We start from the raw sequence: 21,794 nt of genomic DNA on the forward strand, positions 1-21,794 counted from the left end.
CCCAGCAAGGTCTCACTCCTGGGTGCAGCGGGACAGGCAGGAGAGCTTGGCCTCCGTGCAGACAAATCTCAACAGCCAGGCAGGAGGTCAGCCCACCACTACTGCCCCAGAGTGTCCCCCACCACCGCGGGGGCAGTCCCCCTTCCCACCCAGTGGAGCACAGCACACCTTGGCAAAGGTGGAGCCCTTCCCCTCAGATTGGATCGTGATGGTCTGTGTCCTGCGCTGGAGGATCTGATCGATGTCTTCCTCGCAGAACTTCGATCCTTCGTCCTCCTCATCCATGAGAGCACCGTAGGCACCCTTCCGCAGAAGGTCCTCCACCTCCATCTTTGAGAGCTGCTGAACCTGCCCAAAACACAGGGGCATCACCAACTTGGCCAGCTGCCCTGGGCACTGCACAGGAGAAGGCTCTTCCCTCTGCCCCAGGAGGGAGGGCAGAGAAGCCCCAGGCTGACCCAGACCTCCCGCTACGACAGCACAGAGGTCACTTCAAAATGCTGCCTGAAGGACTGCCAGGAATTTCAGTCCATGTCACCCAGACACAGCACCCACATGTGTCCCACAACCCTGTGGCAGTGCAGGGACAGCTTGCCAGACCAAACAGCAGCGATGTGAGTGCGTGGGACTGGGTTCTCCTTCCCCAGAAGCCTGCCCAGGTCTCTGCTCCGACCTGGCAGTGGCTTGCAGGGGAAGGAGGAGTGCTCTCTCGCAGCACCTCCCTTCCTCCAAGTCCCACTCTGACAGCGAACCTACCCCGTTGGTGCTGCCCTTGCGGTTGATGTCCTGCAGCACAGCCTTGTCCAGGCCCAGCTTCAGGCTGGCCTTGTCGAACATCTCCCGCTCGTAGGAGTTCCTAGTGATGAGGCGATACACTTTCACCGCCTTGCTCTGCCCGATCCGGTGGCAGCGAGCTTGAGCCTGGGAGTGCAGAGAGCACAGCGTCAAGCACAGTGAACCCAGCGAGATGGGGACTGCGTGGCTTGTGGCACCCCGTGCCACCACCCACCACTCACCCACCTGAGCCACAGTCAGCTCCCACCCACCAGAGCAGCCTCATCGAGTGCCTGTGGCTGACCTGGCAGGGCTCTGCCAGCGGGGGCTGGTTAGCGTCAGGCCCGTGTGGTTGTGCGGCAGGAATCGGAGACTCCTGCACCCCCGGGCAAGGACACGGGGCTCAGGCTGGAGCCTTGGCTCTCTGCAGATGGGGGGCACCCAACATTTCACCCTCTCCAACACCAGGTATGGACAAAGTGTTGCCTAGTCTGTGGCCCATGTGTGCTTTTAGAGTCACACCGTGATCTCCCCCATGACACATCCCCTCTGCCTGGTTCCTGCTGGCTCTCCCAGCACAGCACCCCATGCCCAGTACAGCCGGGGGCTGCCGCCCTTCCCTCCCCAGCTGAGTGATGGGAGCCTCTCCCAGCCCGGCCCGTTACCTGGAGGTCGTTCTGTGGGTTCCAGTCTGAATCAAAGATGATGCAGGTGTCGGCAGCGGTCAGGTTGATGCCCAGCCCACCCGCCCGCGTGCACAGGAGAAAGACGAAGCGATCCGAGTCGGGCTTGCAGAAGCGGTCGATGGCAGCTTGGCGCAGGTTCCCACGCACCCGCCCATCAATGCGCTCATAGGTGTACCTGCTCCGAGAGGGAAAGAGGCAAGAGCAGGGTCACAGCAGGGTCCTTCTCGCTCCTTCCCCCAGGCTGTGTGTGGGCATGCAGGCAGTTGGGACTCAGTGGCAGGAGCTGTGCACACGTGGAGGCTCAGGCCCCATCAGCTTGCGTGCACTGTGGTTGTTCACAGAAGTTGCTCCTCTTATAATGGCAAAATCATCATGACTCCACGCACGGTGCATGGATATGGGACTCATGGGAACCATGACCAAGGGAAGGGCCTATTTCCAGTCGGTTACTCCTAGGACTAGCACTGGACAATGCAGAACGGACAGCTCAGAGCTGCCCAGCTTTGGGGTCTTTGCACCCACCAGCAGCAGCCTGTACCTCAAACCCTTTGGTATGTGGGCACAGAATGGCCAAATGCCCCCCAGTCTATTTGCACTCTGTATCTACAGCGCAGGATGTGGAGGAGCTGTGGTGAGTGCTGAAGCCCGTACTAACCGCCTCTGAATGAGATAGTCTTCCAGGATGTCGAGGCAGCGCACCATCTGGGAGAAGATGAGCACCTTGTGCCCACCGGCGATCAGCTTGGGAAGCAGCTTATCAATAAGCACCAGCTTCCCGGCTGCCTGGATCATCGCCTGCAGCTGGAAGTCTGGCGCCTCTGGGCTGTGTGTTTTACGGAAGTCCTCCAGGATCTTCTCCTCTGCCCCTGCCAGGTGAGAAGAGACGTGAGCTCTTGGCGAGGCTGGCAGTGCAGCTGCCCCCAGCCTCCCATGCAGGGCAACAGCAAGCCACCATGCGAGCAACAGAACCCATCAGACCTAGAGAGGTCGGCTAGAGACCTCCAGAAGCCCCTCCACTCCTGTGACTCTAGTCCTTCTTCAGGGCTTACACTAGCTCTTGGCAGAACAAGCCAGGCTGAGATGTCGGAGAGGGTCCTACGCGAGAACACCCCCAAACACAGCGAGCCTCGCAAGACCCTGAGGTGCCCACCAGCGAGCAGCACTTGCGAGGAGCTGGGCTGCCCATGAGAACAACAAGGCAGATCACTGCATCCTGTGCTGGTCCTGGATGTACAACCACACCAGCGGCAGATGGCATGAGAGCCTGAGCTGGCTCCCAAGCTGGGTGAGCTCTCAGGTAGCGACCAGTAAATGTTGCAGTGATATCCGTCCCCCCACAGCTCCTGTGCACAGTCCTCACCATTGATGAGATACGGGTGATTGCAGCACTTCCGCAGCTCCATCATGGTGTTGATGAGGTTGGGCATATTGTGCTGGTTGGCACCCTTGGAGAGGAAGGAGAAGTTCTTCTCCAGGATGGCCCGGTAGTATTTCTTCTGGATATTGGTCAGCTCCACCTCAATGATGGTCTCCTGCTTGGGTGCCAGATTCTTCTCTACATCATCCTTCAGCCGTCGCAGCATCATGGGCTTCAGGATGGACTGCAGCTTCTTCACCTGCCAGAGCAAGCGCAGAGATTCACTGCCCTCCCTGCACGGCAAGCACACAGTGACAACAGCGGAGGGGCCTGCAACACTAGAGCATCCCCAGGCTGGAAACCCCCTACAAACGACCCTGAAGCAGCTGCTCTGCTGACAGACAAGACAACTTCAGAGTCTGGCTTCCCTGGGGCAGGCACATAAGTCACCAGCCCCAGGCCACGAACTCCACGTGCTTCTGCTGCCAGCAGCCTTGGGTAAATGTGTCTGCTGCAGGAGGAGAGCTGAGAGCTTTGACAGCAGCTGAGATGATGGTTGCTCCACGTGCCCATGCCTGCTCCCTCAGAATGATGACCTTTGTGCAATCTCCACTTAAGCCAGACATTCAAACGGCAGTGAGACAGCCCAAGGGACTGAGCTGCTTTCCAAGACCCACGCTCAAGGGGACCTTTGGAGGATGGCTCCCCAGGGGAATCTGACAAGGGCGACTGACACATGGACTTACTGGTCTCTTCACTTCTCTACACTCCTGTTAGTCTCAGGGACACACCAGGTGGGAAAGCTGGGTGAGCTGTGCTGCCCAGGCATGCAAGGGGCAGTAGGAAGCTAGGTGGGGAGCAGACCACTGCCTTGGCACAGGCTGGTCTCCCCTCCCCAAAGCAGTGTTGGGGGCTCTGTCACAAGTTTGCTTCTCCCGGCATGAGACTGTCCTGTTCCCTTCCATGAAGCTCATGTCTGAGCGCATGCCTGGCTTGGTGACCATGGGCCCCAGCGGCCTGTGCCACCAGCACTCTTCTAGGTATACCTGCTCCTCTGTCTTCAGGTCTCCAAACTCCTCCAGAAAGGCTGTCTCTGAGGGGAACTGCTGTGGCTCCAGGAAATTCAGGAGGCTGAAGAGCTCCTCCACCGAGTTCTGCAGGGGGGTCCCTGTCAGCAGCACCTTGTGCTCCTGCACAGAAAACAAGTTGAGAACTCAGACACACTGGCTGGGTCCGAGGAGTCCCAAGAACGCAATGCTCCTTGTCTTCCAGCCTCAGGAGTACTCTGGGTGGCCTGAGGGCACACACACGCGCTCTGAAAGGCTCCCCTGGCCATGGTGCCAGCCCTGACCCAGCCACTGCCACACAGCACTGTCTTGTGGCTCCCAGGATGTTCCCCTGGACGTGTCCCAGCCCAGCTCTGTGCAGCAACAACAGCCAAAACCAAGAATCCCACACTGCCCCCAGGCTTCACCCCTGCCCTGGCACGAGACCTTCAGGCAGGGCTGTGCTGGCGTCCGTCAGGGACGCTGACAGCCCAAGCCTCCGTGCACCTGAGGGCAGGATGTCCCTCTTCAGGGCTCGGGCAGAACAAGAGGGAACATGGCCCAGAGCCACGTGATACCAAGGGGCATCAGGGACCTGCTGCTAGGGCCAGCATGTGCAGGGACCTCCAGGGGCACACAGGAGAGCTACCAGGCTGGTGAGGGGTCTGGAGACCAGGGCATATGAGGAGAGGCTGAGGGAGCTGGGCATGTTTAGCCTGGAGAAGAGGAGGCTGAGGGGAGACCTCATTGCCCTCTACAGCTCCCTGAAAGGAGGGTGCAGAGAGGTGGGGGTTGGCCTCTTCTCCCAGGTGAATAATGACAGGACCAGAGGAAATGGTCTGAAGCTGCGGCAAGGGAGGTTTAGATTAGATATTACGAAGAATTACTTTACTGAAAGAGTGGTCAGGCACTGGCACAGCCTGCCCAGGGAGGGGGTTGAGTCACCATCCCTAGAGGTGTTTAAGAAACGTCGAGATGTGGCACTTCAGGGCATGCTCTAGTGGCAGAGACTGTAGGTTGTTTGGTTGGACTCGATCTCCAAGGTCCTTTCCAACCATGAAGATTCTGTGATTCTATGATTCTATGACTACGTCAAGTGTGCACTGGAAACAAGGGTGAGCTTTTATTAGAGGTTCAACATGGAGGTACATGCGCAATAAAAGGAGACAGGGGTCCAGACAACCTCCCAAGACTTGGGAGTGTGAGGAGCGGATGACCCCTCAAGGAGAACGCACTCCCTTCCATGCGCTGGCACCACAGGCTCTGGCTTCAGGCACCACTGGGTGCTGCCTCCCTGGGCACACCAGCTGCTCTGTCCCAGCAGTGTCAGACATTTGGGCACTCACTCACTGCTCAGGCTACTCCTCTGCCCAATCTAATGCAGGGAGCATCCCCAGGAGTCACCAGTTATGAAAGAAGGGCAACTGCAAGGTGGGAGGCTTCCACAGGACTTGTACAAAGGAAGGTGATGGCTATGAAGGTGGGCCAGCAGCAATCCTGCTTTGTCCCAGGTTGCTCACAACTCAGCAGGGACCTGCACAAGACACAGGGTCATGCAGAAAGAGCAGGGTCTTTGGGAACTGGAGACGTAAGACTAACAATTTTTGGAGGCCTGGTCCAGCTACATACAGGTGAGTGTGATGGAAGCTGGGTAGGGCTGGGAGATCCAATAGCCCTGATGGCCCTCAGTCCAGCAAAAAGCAGCATGGCCTTTCCCAGGGCTGGAAAGGAGCCGGACATCCAAATTCATTTCTCAGAGCAGCTCATTGATCCCTTTTTCACCACCCACAGTCCTGCACCCCGATCCCTGGCACAGACCGGTCCCATGTTTGCAGAGCAGTAAGAAGCCGGCTTGAATACTGCGGCTTTGCTCACCGCAGGGTACGAGGCACACCATGGCCAGAAGATGCTGTGCACGGCCGGTCAGCAACTGCCTCCGCGTGCCGCAGCACCAGAAGCTGCGCTGCAAAGCCCAGCAGTGCTCTGCCAGGGACTGCACACAGATGCATCGGGGGACTTGTCCCGCTGTGGGTTCATATGCCACTTCAGCAAAAAGGAGTCTGTGATGGCTGCAGGGCACCAGTGCCCCATCCATCATTGGCACTGCGACCTGATGTGTCCTGGATTGTTTTCCCTCCGACAGGGAGCTCTCAGCCCTGGCACTGGGCCTGAGCAGCTGGCAGTGGTACCTGACTGCTAGGCATGGCCGTCTCTGGCCCACCCTGCTCTCACGTGAACCTGGGCAGGACATGCTCACCAGGGCCATGAGCTTCAGCCCCTCCAGGAGTTTGCAGTTCCTGTTTTTCAGGCGATGTGCCTCATCAATGACCACACAGCGCCACTGGATCTTCTTCAGCTCCGGGCAGTCGGCAAGGATCATCTCAAAGGTGGTGATAACCACCTGGAACTTGAAGATCCCAGGGAGAGGGTTACCCTAGGAAGACATAAACCATATGCAGAGCTTGACTTCTGCAGGGTGGCAGGACACTGTCAGACGTGCTGTCAACATATCAGTGTTAGGATCGGGCTCCTAGCTGGGATTTCCCCAGATTCACCCCTCTCAAGCAGCGGGCAGCTTCCTGCAAGCCTCCTCGGAGGCCGCAGGCTGCATCTCTTCAAACCAGACACTGCTTCAGGGCAGACAAACAGGCCTGGACAAGAACTGCAGCTGGGGCTCTGCTGCATTTTCTCTTTTCTGCATGAGTTGGGCCTGTTCCTCACTCATACACAGTGCGCCCTGAGCCCATGCCACCAAAGGGGTCTTAAAAGATCACCTTTCCCTCTCCAGATGAACCACAAGCTCCACAGGTAGCTCAGTGCTTCCCAAGTAAAGGAAGCCAGGGCAGGGGGCTGCGTCCTGGGAGTGTTGTGTGTGTCAATCACCTGTGTGTCCCGGTACACCATCTCGTACTGCTGGATCATCTGCCGGCTGATCTGGCTGCCATGGTACACGATGGCATTCATCTCCGTCCAGGTGCGGAACTCCCTCTCCCAGTTAGTGATGGTGGAGAGAGGTGCGATGATGAGGAAGGGGCCATGGATGCCCATCAGGAATATTTCTGAGAGGAAGGTGATTGATTGGATTGTCTTCCCCAGCCCCATCTCGTCAGCCAGAATGCAGTTCTTCCTGCGGAGATGGACAGGGGCAGGTGAACGTGGCTCTCAGGGGCAGGAATCACCCTGTCACCAACTCCTCGATGGGATGTCACGCACATCGCCTCCACCCACACCTCTCTGACCCTGCAGATTGGTACAGCGTCACAAACTGGTCTGGCTAAGTCACACCTCCAACATCTTGCAAGATGACGGACTCAAAGTTAGTCTGAACGATGCTGTCCTTTGAGTGCACACTAGCCAGTGAAAGATGCCTCTGATGGCCTGCTGCAGCTGAGAACGTGCACATTCCTGCACTCCTGCCACAGGGATGGGCCAAAAATCAGGTGTACCTTAGACCCATAGCTAAGCCCTACTGTCCCCAAGACTCATTAACCATAGAGAAACATTCCTAAAGACTCAGTTGCAAAACTAAAACAAACACAATTTTTCTGGCAGCTGCCTGCCAGCTCCACCACCAGAAGGTCTCAGCGGCTGCTCTGTCAAGCCCTTGTTTGTCATCTCTGCTCCTCAGCTCTGCTGCTCCCGTGACTGCACACACCAGAGCCCCACTGTCAGCAGGATGCCTTGTGGGAGCCCAGGGCTCCAGCCCCTCCTCACCTGTTATACCAGTTAAAGAGCAGCCAGTTCATTCCCTCCAGCTGATACTCCCGCAGCTGGTTGCTGTTCTTATATTCCCGGGACTTCTCCAGTTTCTGCCAGGACTCAGATGCCGGGCGCTCCTAGGAGGCGAAAGCAGGAGCAAGGTCCATGGAGAGGAAGAGACTAACACCCAGTGAGGCCAGACCCCGCTTCTGGGGCTGCACATCAGGACAACACTTCGGAACAGTCATTGACAGCTGATTCACAGCAAGGTCTTGGCCTCTGAATCCCACCCTTGGATCCTACTAACTAACCCATCCGGAGGGGAGGATCTGGGGCTTGCACTGCAGCAGCAGGGACAAGAAGGTCAGCACTGCTAGACCTTGGCAAGACACAGACAGTCCCTGCCTGCTCGGGGCAGCGAGCTGCCAGCCAGGTACGTTACCTCTGGGTACGTTACCATGTGCTTGTTTTCTGGAGGGATTTGGAGGGCTTCAAACTCTTTAATCTTCCCTGGGTCGACATCCTCCTCCAGCTCCCAGGTGCTCTCCTCATAGGGCAGTGAGCACCACTTCACCAGGTAGTGAGTCACCTCCTGCAGGGCAGAGAGACAGGCTCAGAGACAGCGCAGGGCTCGCGGCCGCTCAGCCCCAGCAAGAGGGCACAGCCTGCGACTGAGAGCAAGTCACGGGGTCGTCAGCAGCCCTGCATTTACCCCTGCGCCAAGGGGCTGCGCAAGGCTGGGAAGGCCTCAGGGTGCTCAGAGGTGACACACGATGCACATTGTGGGCCTGGGCCTCCTGCCAAGCCTCCTTCCCTCCCTCCCTCCCTCCCTCCCTCCGCGGGGCAAGCAAGCGATGCAGCCACTCACCTCACCGGTGTCAGGGTCCTTCGTGTGAGCCACCTCCAGAATTCGATCCACCTCCACGTAGTCCGGGTTGAACAAATCCTCATCAGGCTGCAATAGCAAAAAGAGAGGTAAGTTCAAGGTGATTCCAGGGTTAAACAGATGGCAGGCACAAGTAAACAGCTCCGGGACATATGTCCCCAGGATACTGTTAGCTGCGCGCAGCACACCAAGTGCCCTGGATGCAGGTACATGACATCTGTCTCTGGGCAGGGAGGACGCAGAAGCCCTGCAGAAGGGAAAGCTCTTGCTTCAGGGCAGCCACAGGCTCCACGGTGCCCTTGCTGGGAGGCAGGAACGTCCACTCCAGCCCATCTGGCCCCAAGGTACAAAGCCCTGAGCTGTATGCTCCAGCACCCAGAGCTATGACTGCCACAGCACAGAGCCACACGCAGCACCGGATGAACTCCACTCCTCTGCACGGGATCACACCTTGTTCTCTGTCTCTGCCCCTCTCTGTCCTCACCTTCAGCTCAGCAGTCGCCAGCAGTAACCGCTCATGAGGCAAGTGCTCATCCTCCTGCCAGGAACACCTGGGGAGGAGTGGGCTTTAGACTAGCAGTGGAGAGACATGTTGTCTAGGGCTTGGGAAGGAGAAAAACCAGGCTTTTACGTTCACAGCTCCCCAAGCCCCAGTTAGTCACAGGAAGGAGCGTTTGCTCCTTGCTGAATTGTTAGTGGTACAGTGTGTTCCAACACACGCTTTTCCTTTGCATCCTGGGAAAGACCCCAAACTGACTCGGGAGTAAGAAATTTGACACACACCCCCGGCTTTCCAAATACAGAGAAATTTTCATAGCCTACTGGCCTGATTTACACTTGTGAAGGGCAGTTTGAAGAGATCCAACAACTATGTCTGGAGCAGCAAGATAAATTATCGAACACCTTTCATATTAAACACGATTAATCTGCTTATAGAGCAGAGCAGGCAGGAGCTGCCCCTAAGTCCAAGTTTTTATAGCTCACTCTCTCCCATAGCATCTCTGCTCCACCGTGAAAGCACCTCCAGCACCGCACGCTGCCCTCCCTCAAACTGAGCAATGTTTCCAGGGTTGGCAGTGCCTGGCACGTAACATTTGTCACCCTGCCCATACCTCTGCCAGTGACAGCACGGGTGTTCAGGGTGCTGTCACAGCATCCCCACCTGCGCGCCCTCTTGTGCTGTGCCCTGGTTCAAAACAGCCTGGAAGCTCCAGGTGCCATGCTGCTGCCCGGGCATTGTCACGGTGCCAGCGAGGGGCCACGGGGAGGGCTCTGGGCAGCACCCCGGGATCGCTGCGCTACAGCAGAGCTCAGGCAGGGCAGGCACAGCTGCACAGGGAACCCTGCCTGCCCACTCCCAGCCCTGAATTTTGGCCCTGGAGCTGGTCTTGCCTGGGCAGGGAGGTGCCAGAGGCACCGCTCAGCTTTTGGCCTGCTCAGTCACTGCAGTGAACCCAGGTGTGCCGGAGTCGGGCACAGCTGCTTGCCACGCTCAGCTCTCACCTCTGTAAAAATATGCTTCATCTGAGCCTGCTTGTTCCGGAAACGCTTTATCTTCTGGGAGATCCTGGGATCCTTCTCCAGCTCCTCCAGAGTTGCCCACTTACAGTGGAGATAGGAGCTGCAGAGGAAAAAAAAAAAATTCAACAAAACATGACCAAAGAGGCCTTTGGGCCCGATCTCATCCGCCACGCAGACCAGCAGGGACCTCCCAGCGACCCAGAGAACACCTACGCCTCGCCATGTGAAACCCCAAACTGCAGGAAGCCATGGCCCAGGTCCAGGCCAAGACTGAGCCCTGTGGCTGCAGCAGCTTTCCTGCTTCCCACTGCCGAGGCTGGCTCAGGAGGACAGGGGCAGCGAGACAGGGATGCTGGGGCTGCAGCTCAGGGTGGGACGGAGGTGGGAGCGCACAGCCCTCGCTCCAGCATGCACAGGGCCCGCTGCTGTGGCACTGAGCACCATAACGCCGCACGTACAAGTTCCTGTACTTGACGTAGAACTCCTCCATCTCGAACGCTATGCCTCCGGGATGAGCCTGAAAACAAGGAGAGGAGAGTTAGCGACAGCCAGAGCCTGTACAGAAACTGGGGGGCATCCTCTGTGGCCTGGGCACAGACAGGCGTCCCCTTCCTGGCCACAGGCTCCAGGCAGGCTGAGCCCCACGGACGGTGAGGATGGCCAGGCACTCAGCGTGCTGCCTGCCCCAGAGGTTCAGTGGCCCTGGGGAACGTGGTGTGAGACCACCCTTGAGCACAGGGGACTAAAACACCTCCTGGGCATCAGCCCAGGCCTGACTCCTCTCCAGAGGCTTTCTGGCACCCAGGGCAGGAGAGGCACCACATTGATCCCCAACCCAGAAAGGTGCCAGTCTGGGAACACCCCAGCAGCACCCTGCGAATAGCGAGTGTGAGGAACGGCACAGCAGCACCAACTGCTGCTACGTCTCACGTCCCTGCTGCACGAGGCAGCTAGGTCCTGTCTCTCCTCTGCCCAGGGACCTCCAGCCCCATGGACATCTTTGCCACTCACCTCCTTCTGCACCATCCTGGAGGCAAGGATCTTCTCGATGATATTGGCATCATCCTCGGGAGGCTCCTAGGGACAGGAAAGCAGAACGCTGTTTTCCCAGCTCATTGTGTGGCTTGGCCCCTGGCACCCGCCCAGCACAGAACGGCTGCTCGCTCCTCTCCCAGCTCACCGCCGGGCAGGCACAGCCTTGCTGGGTGCCAGGGTGCAGGTGCTGCCAGCCCAGCTCCACTCACCCTCTGACTGTGCTCCCTGGGCCAGCGAGGCCGCAGCACTGTCGCGTTTAGCAGTGTGGGTCCTTCCAGCTAGACCAGGGCAGCCAGTGAGGGTGGGAAGTCTCCCAGAAAAGAGGAGGGAGCTTGGGTGCTTCTGCCCCGACTCAAGGAAAGAAATACACCAAAACGTGCACATCTCCTGCTCCCAGCTGCTCTCCATGCCAGACCTCTGACTTGCCTTGGCACTTACACAACCCTGAAGTGCTGGATGGCCGCAAGGGCCCCAGCAGAGCGGGGAGCAGGGCTGTCAGGCCCTGCCACAGGCATACTCCATTGCTGCCGCCTGCCCATGGCCGCAGGACATGGGCACCTCAGCCCCACTGCCATCCATGCAGCTCTTCCCAGCAGGCTCAAAGTGCCTCCTCCTTCCCTCGGCAGGCTCCGACTCTGTCATTAGGAAATAACTCATGAGGCCGCAGAGACCTTCTGCTGGCCACCCACGGGCTCCCACTCCCTCACGCTGAGCACACGAGCTTTGCTAGAAGTGGCCCTAACACTGTTCTGCTTCCAGCTCCGAGGCAGCAGGCACAGGGCAAGTGGGGAGGTCGAAGCTCTCTGGGACATGTGCTGTGGCAGGACCAGGCACACCGAACACCAAGGGACAAGAGAGCCAGGCTTGTGCCTGTCTGCACTGAAGCAGGAGAAGCACTGAAAGATTAATGGGAGAGGACAGTCAGAAGAAATGTGGAGCTTGCTTGAGCATTAGAAAGATCAATTCTGCCCTGTCTGGGAGATGATACAACAGCAGGAGGAAGAGCAAAGTGCAGACCAGAACGGAGGAGAACTCTGTTCGTCTCCTTCAGACAGAAGCAGTCTGGTCCAAGGCAAAGCAGCCCTGAGATGCCCCTTTACAGACTAGAAAGGTCCCTCCAAGAAAGGCACAGGGCAGGCTGGCAAGGGACAGACAGCAGGGGCATCCCACACCACTCACCCAAAGGGTCTGGGAAAGCCAAGGCAGCGCCCAGGGCAGCAACCTCTCTGTGCCCCAGCCTTCGGCCCACCTGCTGCCTCGGCATCCTCCTGCGGTGTGGGACAGGATGCTGGACCCAGCACCGCGACACAGCAAGCAGGGTAACATCAGCTATGTCTGGGCCCCTCAGCTGCATTCCCATGGCCCAGAGGGGGATTTCTGCCCTATTTCGGGAGCTCTGCCCCACGCCAGGGTAATACGGCCGACGGGAGCACGCAGAGATGCTCCCACCGGAGCCGCTGTGCAGTGCCTATTTCCCCACGCCCAGGCATCCACCCTGGCGCTGCTGGCCTCCAAAGGGTTCACACAAAGCCTGGCCACAAAGGGTTCGTGTGAACAAGCCCAGGGGCACAGTGCTGCCACCACAGCTACCTCCAGCGCTCCACGGCTGGGAGCTCCCATGCTGACCCACAGCCCAGCTGGCTTACACAGGTCCGTGGCTCATTGCGGGCAGCCCGCAGGCTGTTGGAGAAGCCCTGCACCACCTCAGGAAGCTGCTGAGGAATATGGCCAGGATTCAGGGGGGAAAGCTGTAAGTCCAGGCTATGGGGAGAGCAGCCCTGAGGCCTCAGCACTCCCATCTTGCCCTGCCAGGGCAGTGTCAACCCTGGGAGCAGCCATGGCCAGACCAAGCCTGCTGGCAGGAGCCCAGAGCAGCCACTCAGCAGAGAGCCTTGCTGCCATCCGACACCTGCCTTAATAATTCACCTGGAGCGGGACAAATTGAGGTGGAAGTCCAAGACTAAGGAGAGCAGGGTGGCAGCATGGACACGTGCCAAAGGCAACCCATTCTCACCTGCTGTTTTGAAAATCTCACTTGGAGAGATCACTGCCAGGAGCCCGGCTGGGACACGGCCCCGGTCAGCAGCTGAAGCAGCACGGGCAGCACCTCCCGTGGGTGTGCGGCAGCCCTCCATGCGAGGCAGGGAGCGTCAGGCCAGCTCTTATTTACTGGTTTGACAAGAGAGCTGACTAATACCCACACCAGAGCCTTGTGAAGAGGGGACTAGAGATGGTCACGGGAACACTATGAAAACAATTAGTGACCATTATTAATATCTGTCAGCTTTGTTAGCGACCTGAGGGAGTGAATGAGCTGCAGGACCAGCAGGAAGGAACTGCCAGCACCCACCAGGAGCCAGTGCTGAACCCGTGGGCAGAGGAGGCAGGGCAGCGAGGCCCAAACTGCAGTGACACTGGCTGGTCCTTGTCACGCTGCCCAGATCCCTACCATGCTGCCTGGACAATCAGCTTGGCTGTCAGGTGTCCGGCTGGGCATCTCTACGCTCCAAGGCACTGACGGAGAGCAGCAATGTGGGCAGAAAACTATCACCTGGCACCTACAAAGCCCTCGTCTGGCAGAGCCAAAATAATATACTAACCTCATGGAAAAGAGCTACTGAGACAGGAGCCAAAGGTAGATATGGGCAATGGGTGGGTCATGCTTTCAGGGAGATGTTCAACTTCACGACACGTTCCGGAAGCCTTAGTCTCCAAGCAGCATGGGGCAGTTGGACCTGCACGTCTCTCGCCCATCCCTTTGTGCACTCACAGTCCCTGCAAAGCCAGCCTGCACCCTCCCAGAAAAGCACACTCTCACCCCACCCTTGTGCTGGGATCCCCCACTTCCTCGAACCTTGACACTGACACCCTTGGGACACCCTGTGGGAGGCAGGAGGCCCCGTCACCCTGTCCCACATCCAGCCCTACCTCTGCCTGCCAAGCCAGAGTGGATGCAGAGAGTGCGGAGGTTCGCCCAGCTCCCAGCACGGCTATTGTCTCGCCATCATCATCCACCACCTTGAAATCTAGGTCCTCGTTGTACTTCCTCCTCTTCACTTGCCGTCCTGAGCGGCGTTTCTGTGCATGAGATCAAAAAGGCAGTCATGGGGGAGATGGACAGACCAAGTACCTCCTCCCTGCTTGAACAGGGGAGAGAAAGCCCCAGGGCTGCCTGATATTCAGCCCACCCCCTGACCCAGTGGGATGGAGGTGGTGGGAAGAACAGGCAGCCCTCGGAGGTAAACCCATCACAGCAGTGCCAAGCTCTCCATCAATATCTGTCCCACACAGCCCCATCAGCCCCCGAGACCTGAAGCAGCAGAGCCCTGCGGAGACACGCAGCTGCCCAGCCCTGCAGGGCCGACCTGCCTCCCCACGCTGCCAGGAGCCATGGAGGAGACGGAAACTCAAGGCTGAGGGACACGCAGTGCCCAGGACATCAGTGTACACCCAACCCAGGGCCACCAGCTGACTAAGCAGTGTGGCTGGCAGACCCCGGCCCTGGAGGTGAGCCATCGGCTGCCCTCCAGGGCTGGGGTCTACCAGTCACGCTGCTGAAAGTGCTCTCTTGATCACTGTGCCCCAGGGCTCAGCTCTTCTCCCACTCAGAGGCAGCTGGGATTTCCCCCACCAGCAGCCAGCCGAGGATTTTGGACGTACCTGGCTGTCAGCCGACTCTCCAGACTCCTCTGGACTCTGCACGGACGGGCTCAGGAGATCCTGATCCAAATCCAAACTGTCCACTGGTATCTCATTTTTCCTCTTCCCTTTCTTCTTCTTCTCCACAGGGGTGTCCTTGCTGCCAAGACAGACTGACAGTTAGATCTTGTCCTAGGGATCCCGGGGGAGAGCCAGCAGGCACCCACACAGGGCTCTGCTGCCACTAGATCACCCAGAGGCAGCTCGAGGCTCCTGGGGTCTCCCCCGCCATTAGGGATCCCCAGTCAGTGATGCTCATTGATCACCATCAAGTGTTTCTCCATTCACTTCCAGTATACTGGGATGGAAGGGTCCACCTGCCCCACCCTGGTGTGGGGCAGAAAGGGGCTGGGGGTGTCCCACCAGCCAGGGAAAGAGCCCCAGAGGGGCTGCAGTAGCTGGGGTTCAGCTCATGGCCAGCCCTCGCTGCTCCTTCAGCATGGGGAGCCTGGATGCCTGAGGTCAGGATGCTCTGGATGGTGGCTCAGGTGTGGCAATGAGCCAGGAGGAACCAGGCCAGCCTCTCCCCTCTAGGCAGGGTGACCCCTTCCTCGGACCATGAAGTCTCCGCAGTGAAGGCAGGTCCTGCACCAGAGCGTGGCAAACTCTGCCCCAGCTGGGAGAACAAGACAGGGACTTATGTCCAGCACAGGCGCAAGGAGGATCTCCCCAGCATCGACCCCAACAGGCGATGAGGTGCCTGCTCTGAGCAGAGCACTCACAAACATGTCCTGCGCCGAAAGTCAGGAATGCAGTTCAGCAGCTCCAGAGGCAACCTGTGTCCTGGCACCCCCGAGACAAACCTTCTAGCCTAGTCCGAGAAGCACCGACCATCCTGGCAGCCACCTCCCATGTGTGCCGCAGAGCCCTGCCGGTCCCCAGTAAACCTTTACACCAGTGTTGAGACAGAAGCTGCTCCAGCTCATGGTTTGTCTTCCTGAGCCACAGTACCAAGTCCCCTCCAAGCTGAGCAGACGCTGACCTGTGCCTTCAGCCGGAGGAAGTTAAGCCCCATGATCACCCCAAACACAGGGAGAGTGCAGGTCCCAGACTCCCACCGGTGCAACGGCCCACGACGACCACCACCTCCAAGGGCCTACTGGGAGACCCTGTCCCACCAGGCAACTGTCCTCCATGCTCCAGTAGCAGAGAGTATTTGGGGCCTGCTCCCAGTGAATCCCACCACCTTCCTGCAAACATAAACCATGCGAAGATGCAGCCCAGCCCCATGGCACGCTCTCGGGGTCAGGGCCACCCGGCCCTGGGTGGCACCCAGCACCCACCACAACTTGCCCGCGCAAGGGAACATGCCCAGAAAGCACCAGAGTATGAAACAACCGCTCCCAACATGCCTGTCCATCCTTACCCTCTGCAAGGAACACTTTAAGGGAAAGATTTCAAAGAGCTGGTGCCTGTCACTGGGCTGAGCAACTCCTCACTCACAGCCCTGCCATCCATCCCCTCCACAGCCCAGACCTGCACAGCAGCAGAGGAACGGTTAGTTTCAAAGCCACGTCAAGGTTTTACATGAGAAAAATCACTGCTTGCCTGGGACTGGCAAAAAACAAGCAGTTAAAAATCTGCTGCTCAGGCCAAAAATGCCCTGACCGTGCACCCGTGCTTCAATTAGAGGCCCTGAAAATGCACGGCGAGCACTGCTTCCACCCGAGCAATAACTCCCAAGATATTGATTTGCAAGTCACAATTAACAACTGCTTCATTCATGAACCAGTAGTTGGCTATGATTAGAAATAATTTAGAAGAAATTATGCCACCATTATCTGCCACTTAGAGGAATCCCAGCAATCATTTCATCTGCACGAGTGCTTACCCTGCCTGCCACTCGCCTCTCCCTCCCCGCACTGCCAGGGGCCCCCAGCCCACCTCCCTGCCTCTGTCCTGGGCAGCGGGCACGGCGGGGACACACACAGCCCTGCTCCCCTACAGAGCTTCCCCCTTGACACCCATGGGTGCCTCCACCCAGCGGCTGTTCCTCCCGTGGGTGACCCAGAGGCCGAGGCAACAGCCTGAGAAGAGGGCCAAAGAGGGAGTGTGGAGGGGGGGAAGCTGCAAGGAGAACCCATGGGCTGGACTTTCCAAGCAGCAGGGGTGGACCTAGGTCCTCCTGGAAGGCACAGACGAGCGAGAGGAAGCACCATGGGCTCAGGATCCACTGGGACAAGGCATAAGGAAAACACAGAGCTTTGCGGCACTCCCAGACTCCCACACACAGTTTCTTCTGGATGCATGATGTGTTATGGAGTTACGTTAATTGCTCTTCTTTGCATGAAGTGACCTCTTCATCAGGGCTCCACACGCTGGCCCCCAGCACAGCAAGTGGATCCCCCTTCAGCCCCCCTCCTTGTACCCCCAGACCCTGCCGTGCCTTTGCAGGAGGGACCAGGGTCTCCAGCTCTTCATCTGGGGTTACCCCACCACAGCTCCCAGTCTAGCAGAGTGACCTGCCCACCAGCGACCCATGACGGGTCACGCTGTTAGGGGCTGCTTTTAGCACCCTGTAAAAGCACTACTGGCAGCCAAGGGACCTGCCAGGGTGGCAACAAGCTCCTGGGCAAGAGCCATAAGTGCCTCCAGGAGACCAAGCCTCCACGGTCTGCTCTTCCCCAGGTTTCCCCTGCTTTGGTCTGGTCCCAAAGGTCCCACTGCAGGGGTGGACCTCTGCGAACTGCCGATATGGCAGCTTCTTACTGGTGGAGCAGAGGTGTCAGCTGGAAAAGCTGCTAGCTGCATCCCTCATCCCGGGATCCTCTTCAGTGTCTAATGCTGTCTTTACATGGGCTTCACCCTTCCCATCCCCGCCTGCAGCCCCTCCCCTTCCCTCTCCACCTCCAGCCCCTCTGCTGCAGCCCTCCTTGGGGCCTTGAAGAGCCCTTCTCTCACCCTCCCGGCACTGTCCACTTGATCTGTCCATCCCCATCTGTTCTGGCTCACCAGCCCAGGACCGATGTGGGCGCTTGGCTTCCTCATGTGCAGAGCCCCAGGCTTCAGGAAGACCAGAAGTGACAGTGCTGCACAGCTCAGGGACCCTCCGGGGACACCGGGACCAGCTCTTGCCCTGCTGAGCTCCCCACCAGCCTGGCGCAGAAGCTTTGCTGCCCCACATCTGTTCACCACCAGCCTGCGCCAATGACACTAATGGCCACCCGGCGTCAGCTCTGCAACCCTGGCCTCTCCAGGATCCATCTCTCAGCAAGGTCTGAAGGAGCAGGGCTGTGGAAGACCCAGGGCTCGGTCCTCACCCCGCACACGTGTCCTGTGGGCAGCCACGGTGTGGGGGAGATGGGAAGATCCCACAGACCCTGGGACACCCGTTCTGGTGACCATTTCCAGAAAGTCCCCTCGAGAAGCTCTACCAAACTGGTGTTTTCTAACAAAGAAAGGTTTTGCTGAAAATTTCCCAGATGGCTCCTGCACTCATCCCGTTTATAGCAGAAATATACTAACTTTATGGATTATTTATAGTATAGGAGGAGGGCCCAGCTCCAATTGATAGGCCTGCTTTGTACAGGACTCTCCAAAAACCACTTATTTTCGCCAGTCCATAACAGTGAACCAAATGATGTGGGTGCTGCTGAGTCCTGCTCTGTTATCTGCACACATTCCCAATTAAAAAGAAATCAGAGCAAAGAAATCAGAGCTTCTGGCCAATCAGCCTGTTAATTAAAAGGATGAGGAATTACTGGAGGCGGAGGCGTTGGGCTGTGCAGTACAAGGGAGTCCTCAGGCCTCCCTGCTGCTGGCCTTGGCTGCCAGCAGCTCCACAGCTGCAAGGGAGGGACAGGTCCTGCCGCCCAGGAGAGGGAGGAGAAGGTTATGTGCTCCACCATCCTCCCAAACCTGAGCTGAGGGAAGGCAGGCTGCTGGCCTCGAGGGGCGCGGGGACCCTTGCACACATAGCCCAGGGTCAGGCTCGTCTCACATATCCTCTGCCTGGACCCCAAACCAGACACGACAGGCCCTCTGCCACACAGCACCTCACTGTCCTGGTGAGACACCTCCCTAAGGTCCCTCTGCCCCCCAGGACACTTGGAACAAAGGCCAAGCCAAGGAGAGGCCAGGAGTCTTCAGCCCTTTTCTGGACGTGGGGTCTCACAGGGCCTCATCCCCAGAAGGGCACCCGCCTGTCCTCCCTGGAGAGCCGGGAGTCCTGGCCTCCCGACCGCCACAGCCAGCCTTCAGGACAAGGAGCTCACGCACCCTGCAATGTGGTGGCCCAGCACAGCTCTCTCAGACGAAACTCCTGCGAGCCCACAGCCCCATCCACGCCAGGCACAGAGCCAAGGTCACACCACTACCCACCTGCTCTTCTTGGGTCTTGCTCTGGGGCCAGGCTCAGAGCCGCTCTTCTTGTCTTTAGGCTCCTTGGGGGCTTTGGGTTCCCGAGGTTTCCGGGGCTTCTTGGCCACCTCCCTCTGCTTGGGCTCCTTCGGCTTCTTGGGCTCCTTAGCCTTTTTAGGCTCTTTTGGTTCTTTAGGCTCCCTCCTCCTCTTTGGTTTCACCTCCACAGCTGCTTTTTCTCCCCCTTCCTGCTCTCCCAGATCCTTTTTCTTCCGTTTCTTCTTCACGCCTGTGCCCCCGCCCCCACTGTCCTGCATCCCGTTCTGGGTGCTTGTCCGCTTCTGGGGAGCGCCGTCGGGCTCCTCCTCCGGACATTGGCACTGGCCGCCCGTGGCTGTGGCCGTCACTGTCACCTGGTTGGGCACCTCGTCCTGCTCCTCGCTGCTGGCAAACGGGTCCTGCGCCTTGCACTCCCAGGCATCCGACATTGGGGAGCGGCTCAGCGCTTTGAAGCCTGGCGGCTGCAGAGAGAACAGAAAGGCAGCGTGTGAAGCAAATGGCAGATATAGAAACAGCAGGTGCTCTAGGGGGAACTGCAGCCCCGGCGAGGCTCTAATCACCCGGGCGCAGCACAAGCAATGTCCCTCGACCTTCGGGGAACTATGGCTAACGGCCACCACACACATACACAGCTCAAAGGGGAGGACCGCCGTTCCCTACCCGACGGAGGCTGACAGGTTAGAGATGCCTTTCGGTTCCCCACCAGCCCACGTAGGTCCGGAGCGGAGGCGTCTGGCCCCCCTGCTGTGTCCCCAAGCACAGTCCTGCCTTTGATTGCACACTCCACACCCCACCCTGCTGAGACCCAGAGCGACCCACGCACCCAGGCCACTGCCTGCCCGTTGCCCAGAGCCAGGGATTGTCCCGACAGGGAAGGGAGAGGGAATTAAGGACGCCTTGCAGCCTCCAGCAAGAGGCAGGCCCCCAAGCCCGCTCAGGACAGAGTTCAGGACAGAAGAGGGAGATTAGATGGACACCTTTCCTGGGAGCTGCTGGGCGCTGGGCTCCCTCCAGCCCAGAAGAACGGAGCTGCTCTTCCTGCTCCGGCTCTTCCTTCACTTCCTGTGAACTTTCCAGCACTGAACACTGAAAGGAATTCAGCTGCCTCCCCGGCGTGCTCTGCTGCTGTGTCAGGCCCAACCAGAAAACAGCACAAAAAGGCTCAGCTCTGCTCGAGCAGCAGCAGGAGTGTCTGCGATAAGGAGACCAGGCTCGTCAGCCCCAACCCCGGCTCCTCAGGGAGCAGCCCGGGCTGGTGGGGCTGGCAGGGGACAGCCTGAGGAAGGGAGCTCCGGGTGACGATTCCTACTGGGGACCAGAAAAATCCGTTGCAGCAGCTGCCGGAGGTGGGGAGAGCAAGGGATGCCCAAAGGGCTGGGCAGAAGCACAGACGTACGCAGCAAGGATGGGGAAAGCAACGCGTCACGCAGCAAGGATGGGGAAAGCAACGCGTCGGGCTCTCCTTCAGCTGCTGGGCCGGATAGTTGCCATGCCCAAGGCTGTGGCACAGGCAGCGCCTGGCTCTGCCTGCACACCCAGCCAGCCCACTGCACCCTCTCCTCTCTGCCTGTGATCAGGGGGCCACCAGAGAGCGGCTGGGGCCACGGCCAGCACCGATCCCTCGTGGTACTGCCGAGTGCCTGCCAACACCAGGAACCCAGGCAGGTCTCAGCCCGCTGGCTCAGCGGCACAGGCAGTCTGAGCCGCTCCTCCGGCCCCGCAGGGGGAGAGCAAACCCCACAGCCTTCACAGGAGATGGCACGCTTTTCACCCACAACCCCCAGATTAACTCTTTTTAATGCACGGCTTGGTCATGACCAGAGGGAAGCTGTGGCCATCCCCGGCCTGGCTTGCCGCGGTTGGGCTGGCAGATCAGCAACAGACCAAGCCCAGCAGCGTGACCTGGGCTGGAAAGCTGGTCCTGCAGACAGGTGTTTGGTTAGCTGTCCCATGAGACAGGGTGGCTGGTGAGCTCGTGCCGGTACCCTGCACCCATGGCTGCCCTGCACCAGAGGTGCTGGCTCATTCACAAGCCACTTCCCTGGTGCTGAGGTGCCAGTGCCTCTGGCAGCAATGCCCCGGCCCCGCGGACTCCCAGCACCACCCGGCTCTTCAGAGCTGCGGGAGAGCATGTAAATATTTACATCCTATGGACTGAGGACTGGAGCCCGTTCAGGGTGGTCTAGGCTCAGGGCACTCTGTATGCACAGATTTCTGATTTGGATTAGATGGAAGCATTAAACAGAACAGGCTGGTAAGGGGAAAAGACCCCCGATGCCCCTGCAGCCACCCATGAGTGGGGCTGCCAGCACATCTGGCACCAGCCAGGCAGGCGGCAGCAGCATCTCTGCCAGCATATGGCCACCTCTAGCACTGCCCCGGCCCCTGCTGCCTGTCTGCTCCAGCGACCTGGGATGGGGGAGAACGACCATTCTGTCACACGGACAAGCCACCAAAATGCACCCAAGCAATTAAAAGGAACCTGTTCTGGGCTGGAAAAAATTCAGCACTGTAAATGCTGCCTCTGAGCCCACAGGCTCAGCAACAGGATCAGTCCCAGCCTTTGCATTCCTCAGATCTTGAAAGCTGGGAATCAGCTGGAACAATTTACTGGATTAGCTACAAAGCTCACAGACCCCCAGGAGCCTGGATCTCCTTTTGCTTCTGCACTGAACAGCAGCCAAGTGCGGATACCAGACAGAAAGCAAATCTTCAGCATCTTTGCACAGCAG

At 58.6% G+C, this 21,794-nt stretch overlaps 1 protein-coding gene across 12 annotated transcripts in view; it reads right to left on the reverse strand.

Annotated features, from left to right (window-relative positions):
- CHD6 (chromodomain helicase DNA binding protein 6) overlaps positions 1-21,794 on the reverse strand; it is a 93,550-nt gene that overhangs the window by 30,644 nt on the left and 41,112 nt on the right. For 9 of the 12 annotated variants that reach the window (XM_054218149.1, XM_054218148.1, XM_054218159.1 and 6 more), the window contains 17 exons: positions 19,024-19,523; positions 14,665-14,803; positions 13,933-14,082; positions 10,981-11,046; positions 10,428-10,486; positions 9,952-10,069; positions 8,431-8,517; positions 8,005-8,154; positions 7,578-7,699; positions 6,747-6,990; positions 6,121-6,297; positions 3,864-4,007; positions 2,821-3,076; positions 2,116-2,326; positions 1,440-1,635; positions 757-921; positions 169-348 (listed from right to left, as the gene is read on the reverse strand). In XM_054218149.1, coding sequence (XP_054074124.1) covers positions 169-348; positions 757-921; positions 1,440-1,635; positions 2,116-2,326; positions 2,821-3,076; positions 3,864-4,007; positions 6,121-6,297; positions 6,747-6,990; positions 7,578-7,699; positions 8,005-8,154; positions 8,431-8,517; positions 9,952-10,069; positions 10,428-10,486; positions 10,981-11,046; positions 13,933-14,082; positions 14,665-14,803; positions 19,024-19,523 — 2,964 coding nt within the window. Of the gene's footprint in view, positions 1-168; positions 349-756; positions 922-1,439; positions 1,636-2,115; positions 2,327-2,820; positions 3,077-3,863; positions 4,008-6,120; positions 6,298-6,746; positions 6,991-7,577; positions 7,700-8,004; positions 8,155-8,430; positions 8,518-9,951; positions 10,070-10,427; positions 10,487-10,980; positions 11,047-13,932; positions 14,083-14,664; positions 14,804-19,023; positions 19,524-20,039; positions 20,406-21,794 lie in introns of those variants that run through there. The other 3 variants (XM_054218151.1, XM_054218160.1, XM_054218157.1) reach the window with 2 other exon arrangements.

Source organism: Rissa tridactyla, chromosome 12 (genome assembly GCF_028500815.1).
Source record: "Rissa tridactyla isolate bRisTri1 chromosome 12, bRisTri1.patW.cur.20221130, whole genome shotgun sequence".
Lineage (NCBI taxonomy): Eukaryota > Metazoa > Chordata > Aves > Charadriiformes > Laridae > Rissa > Rissa tridactyla.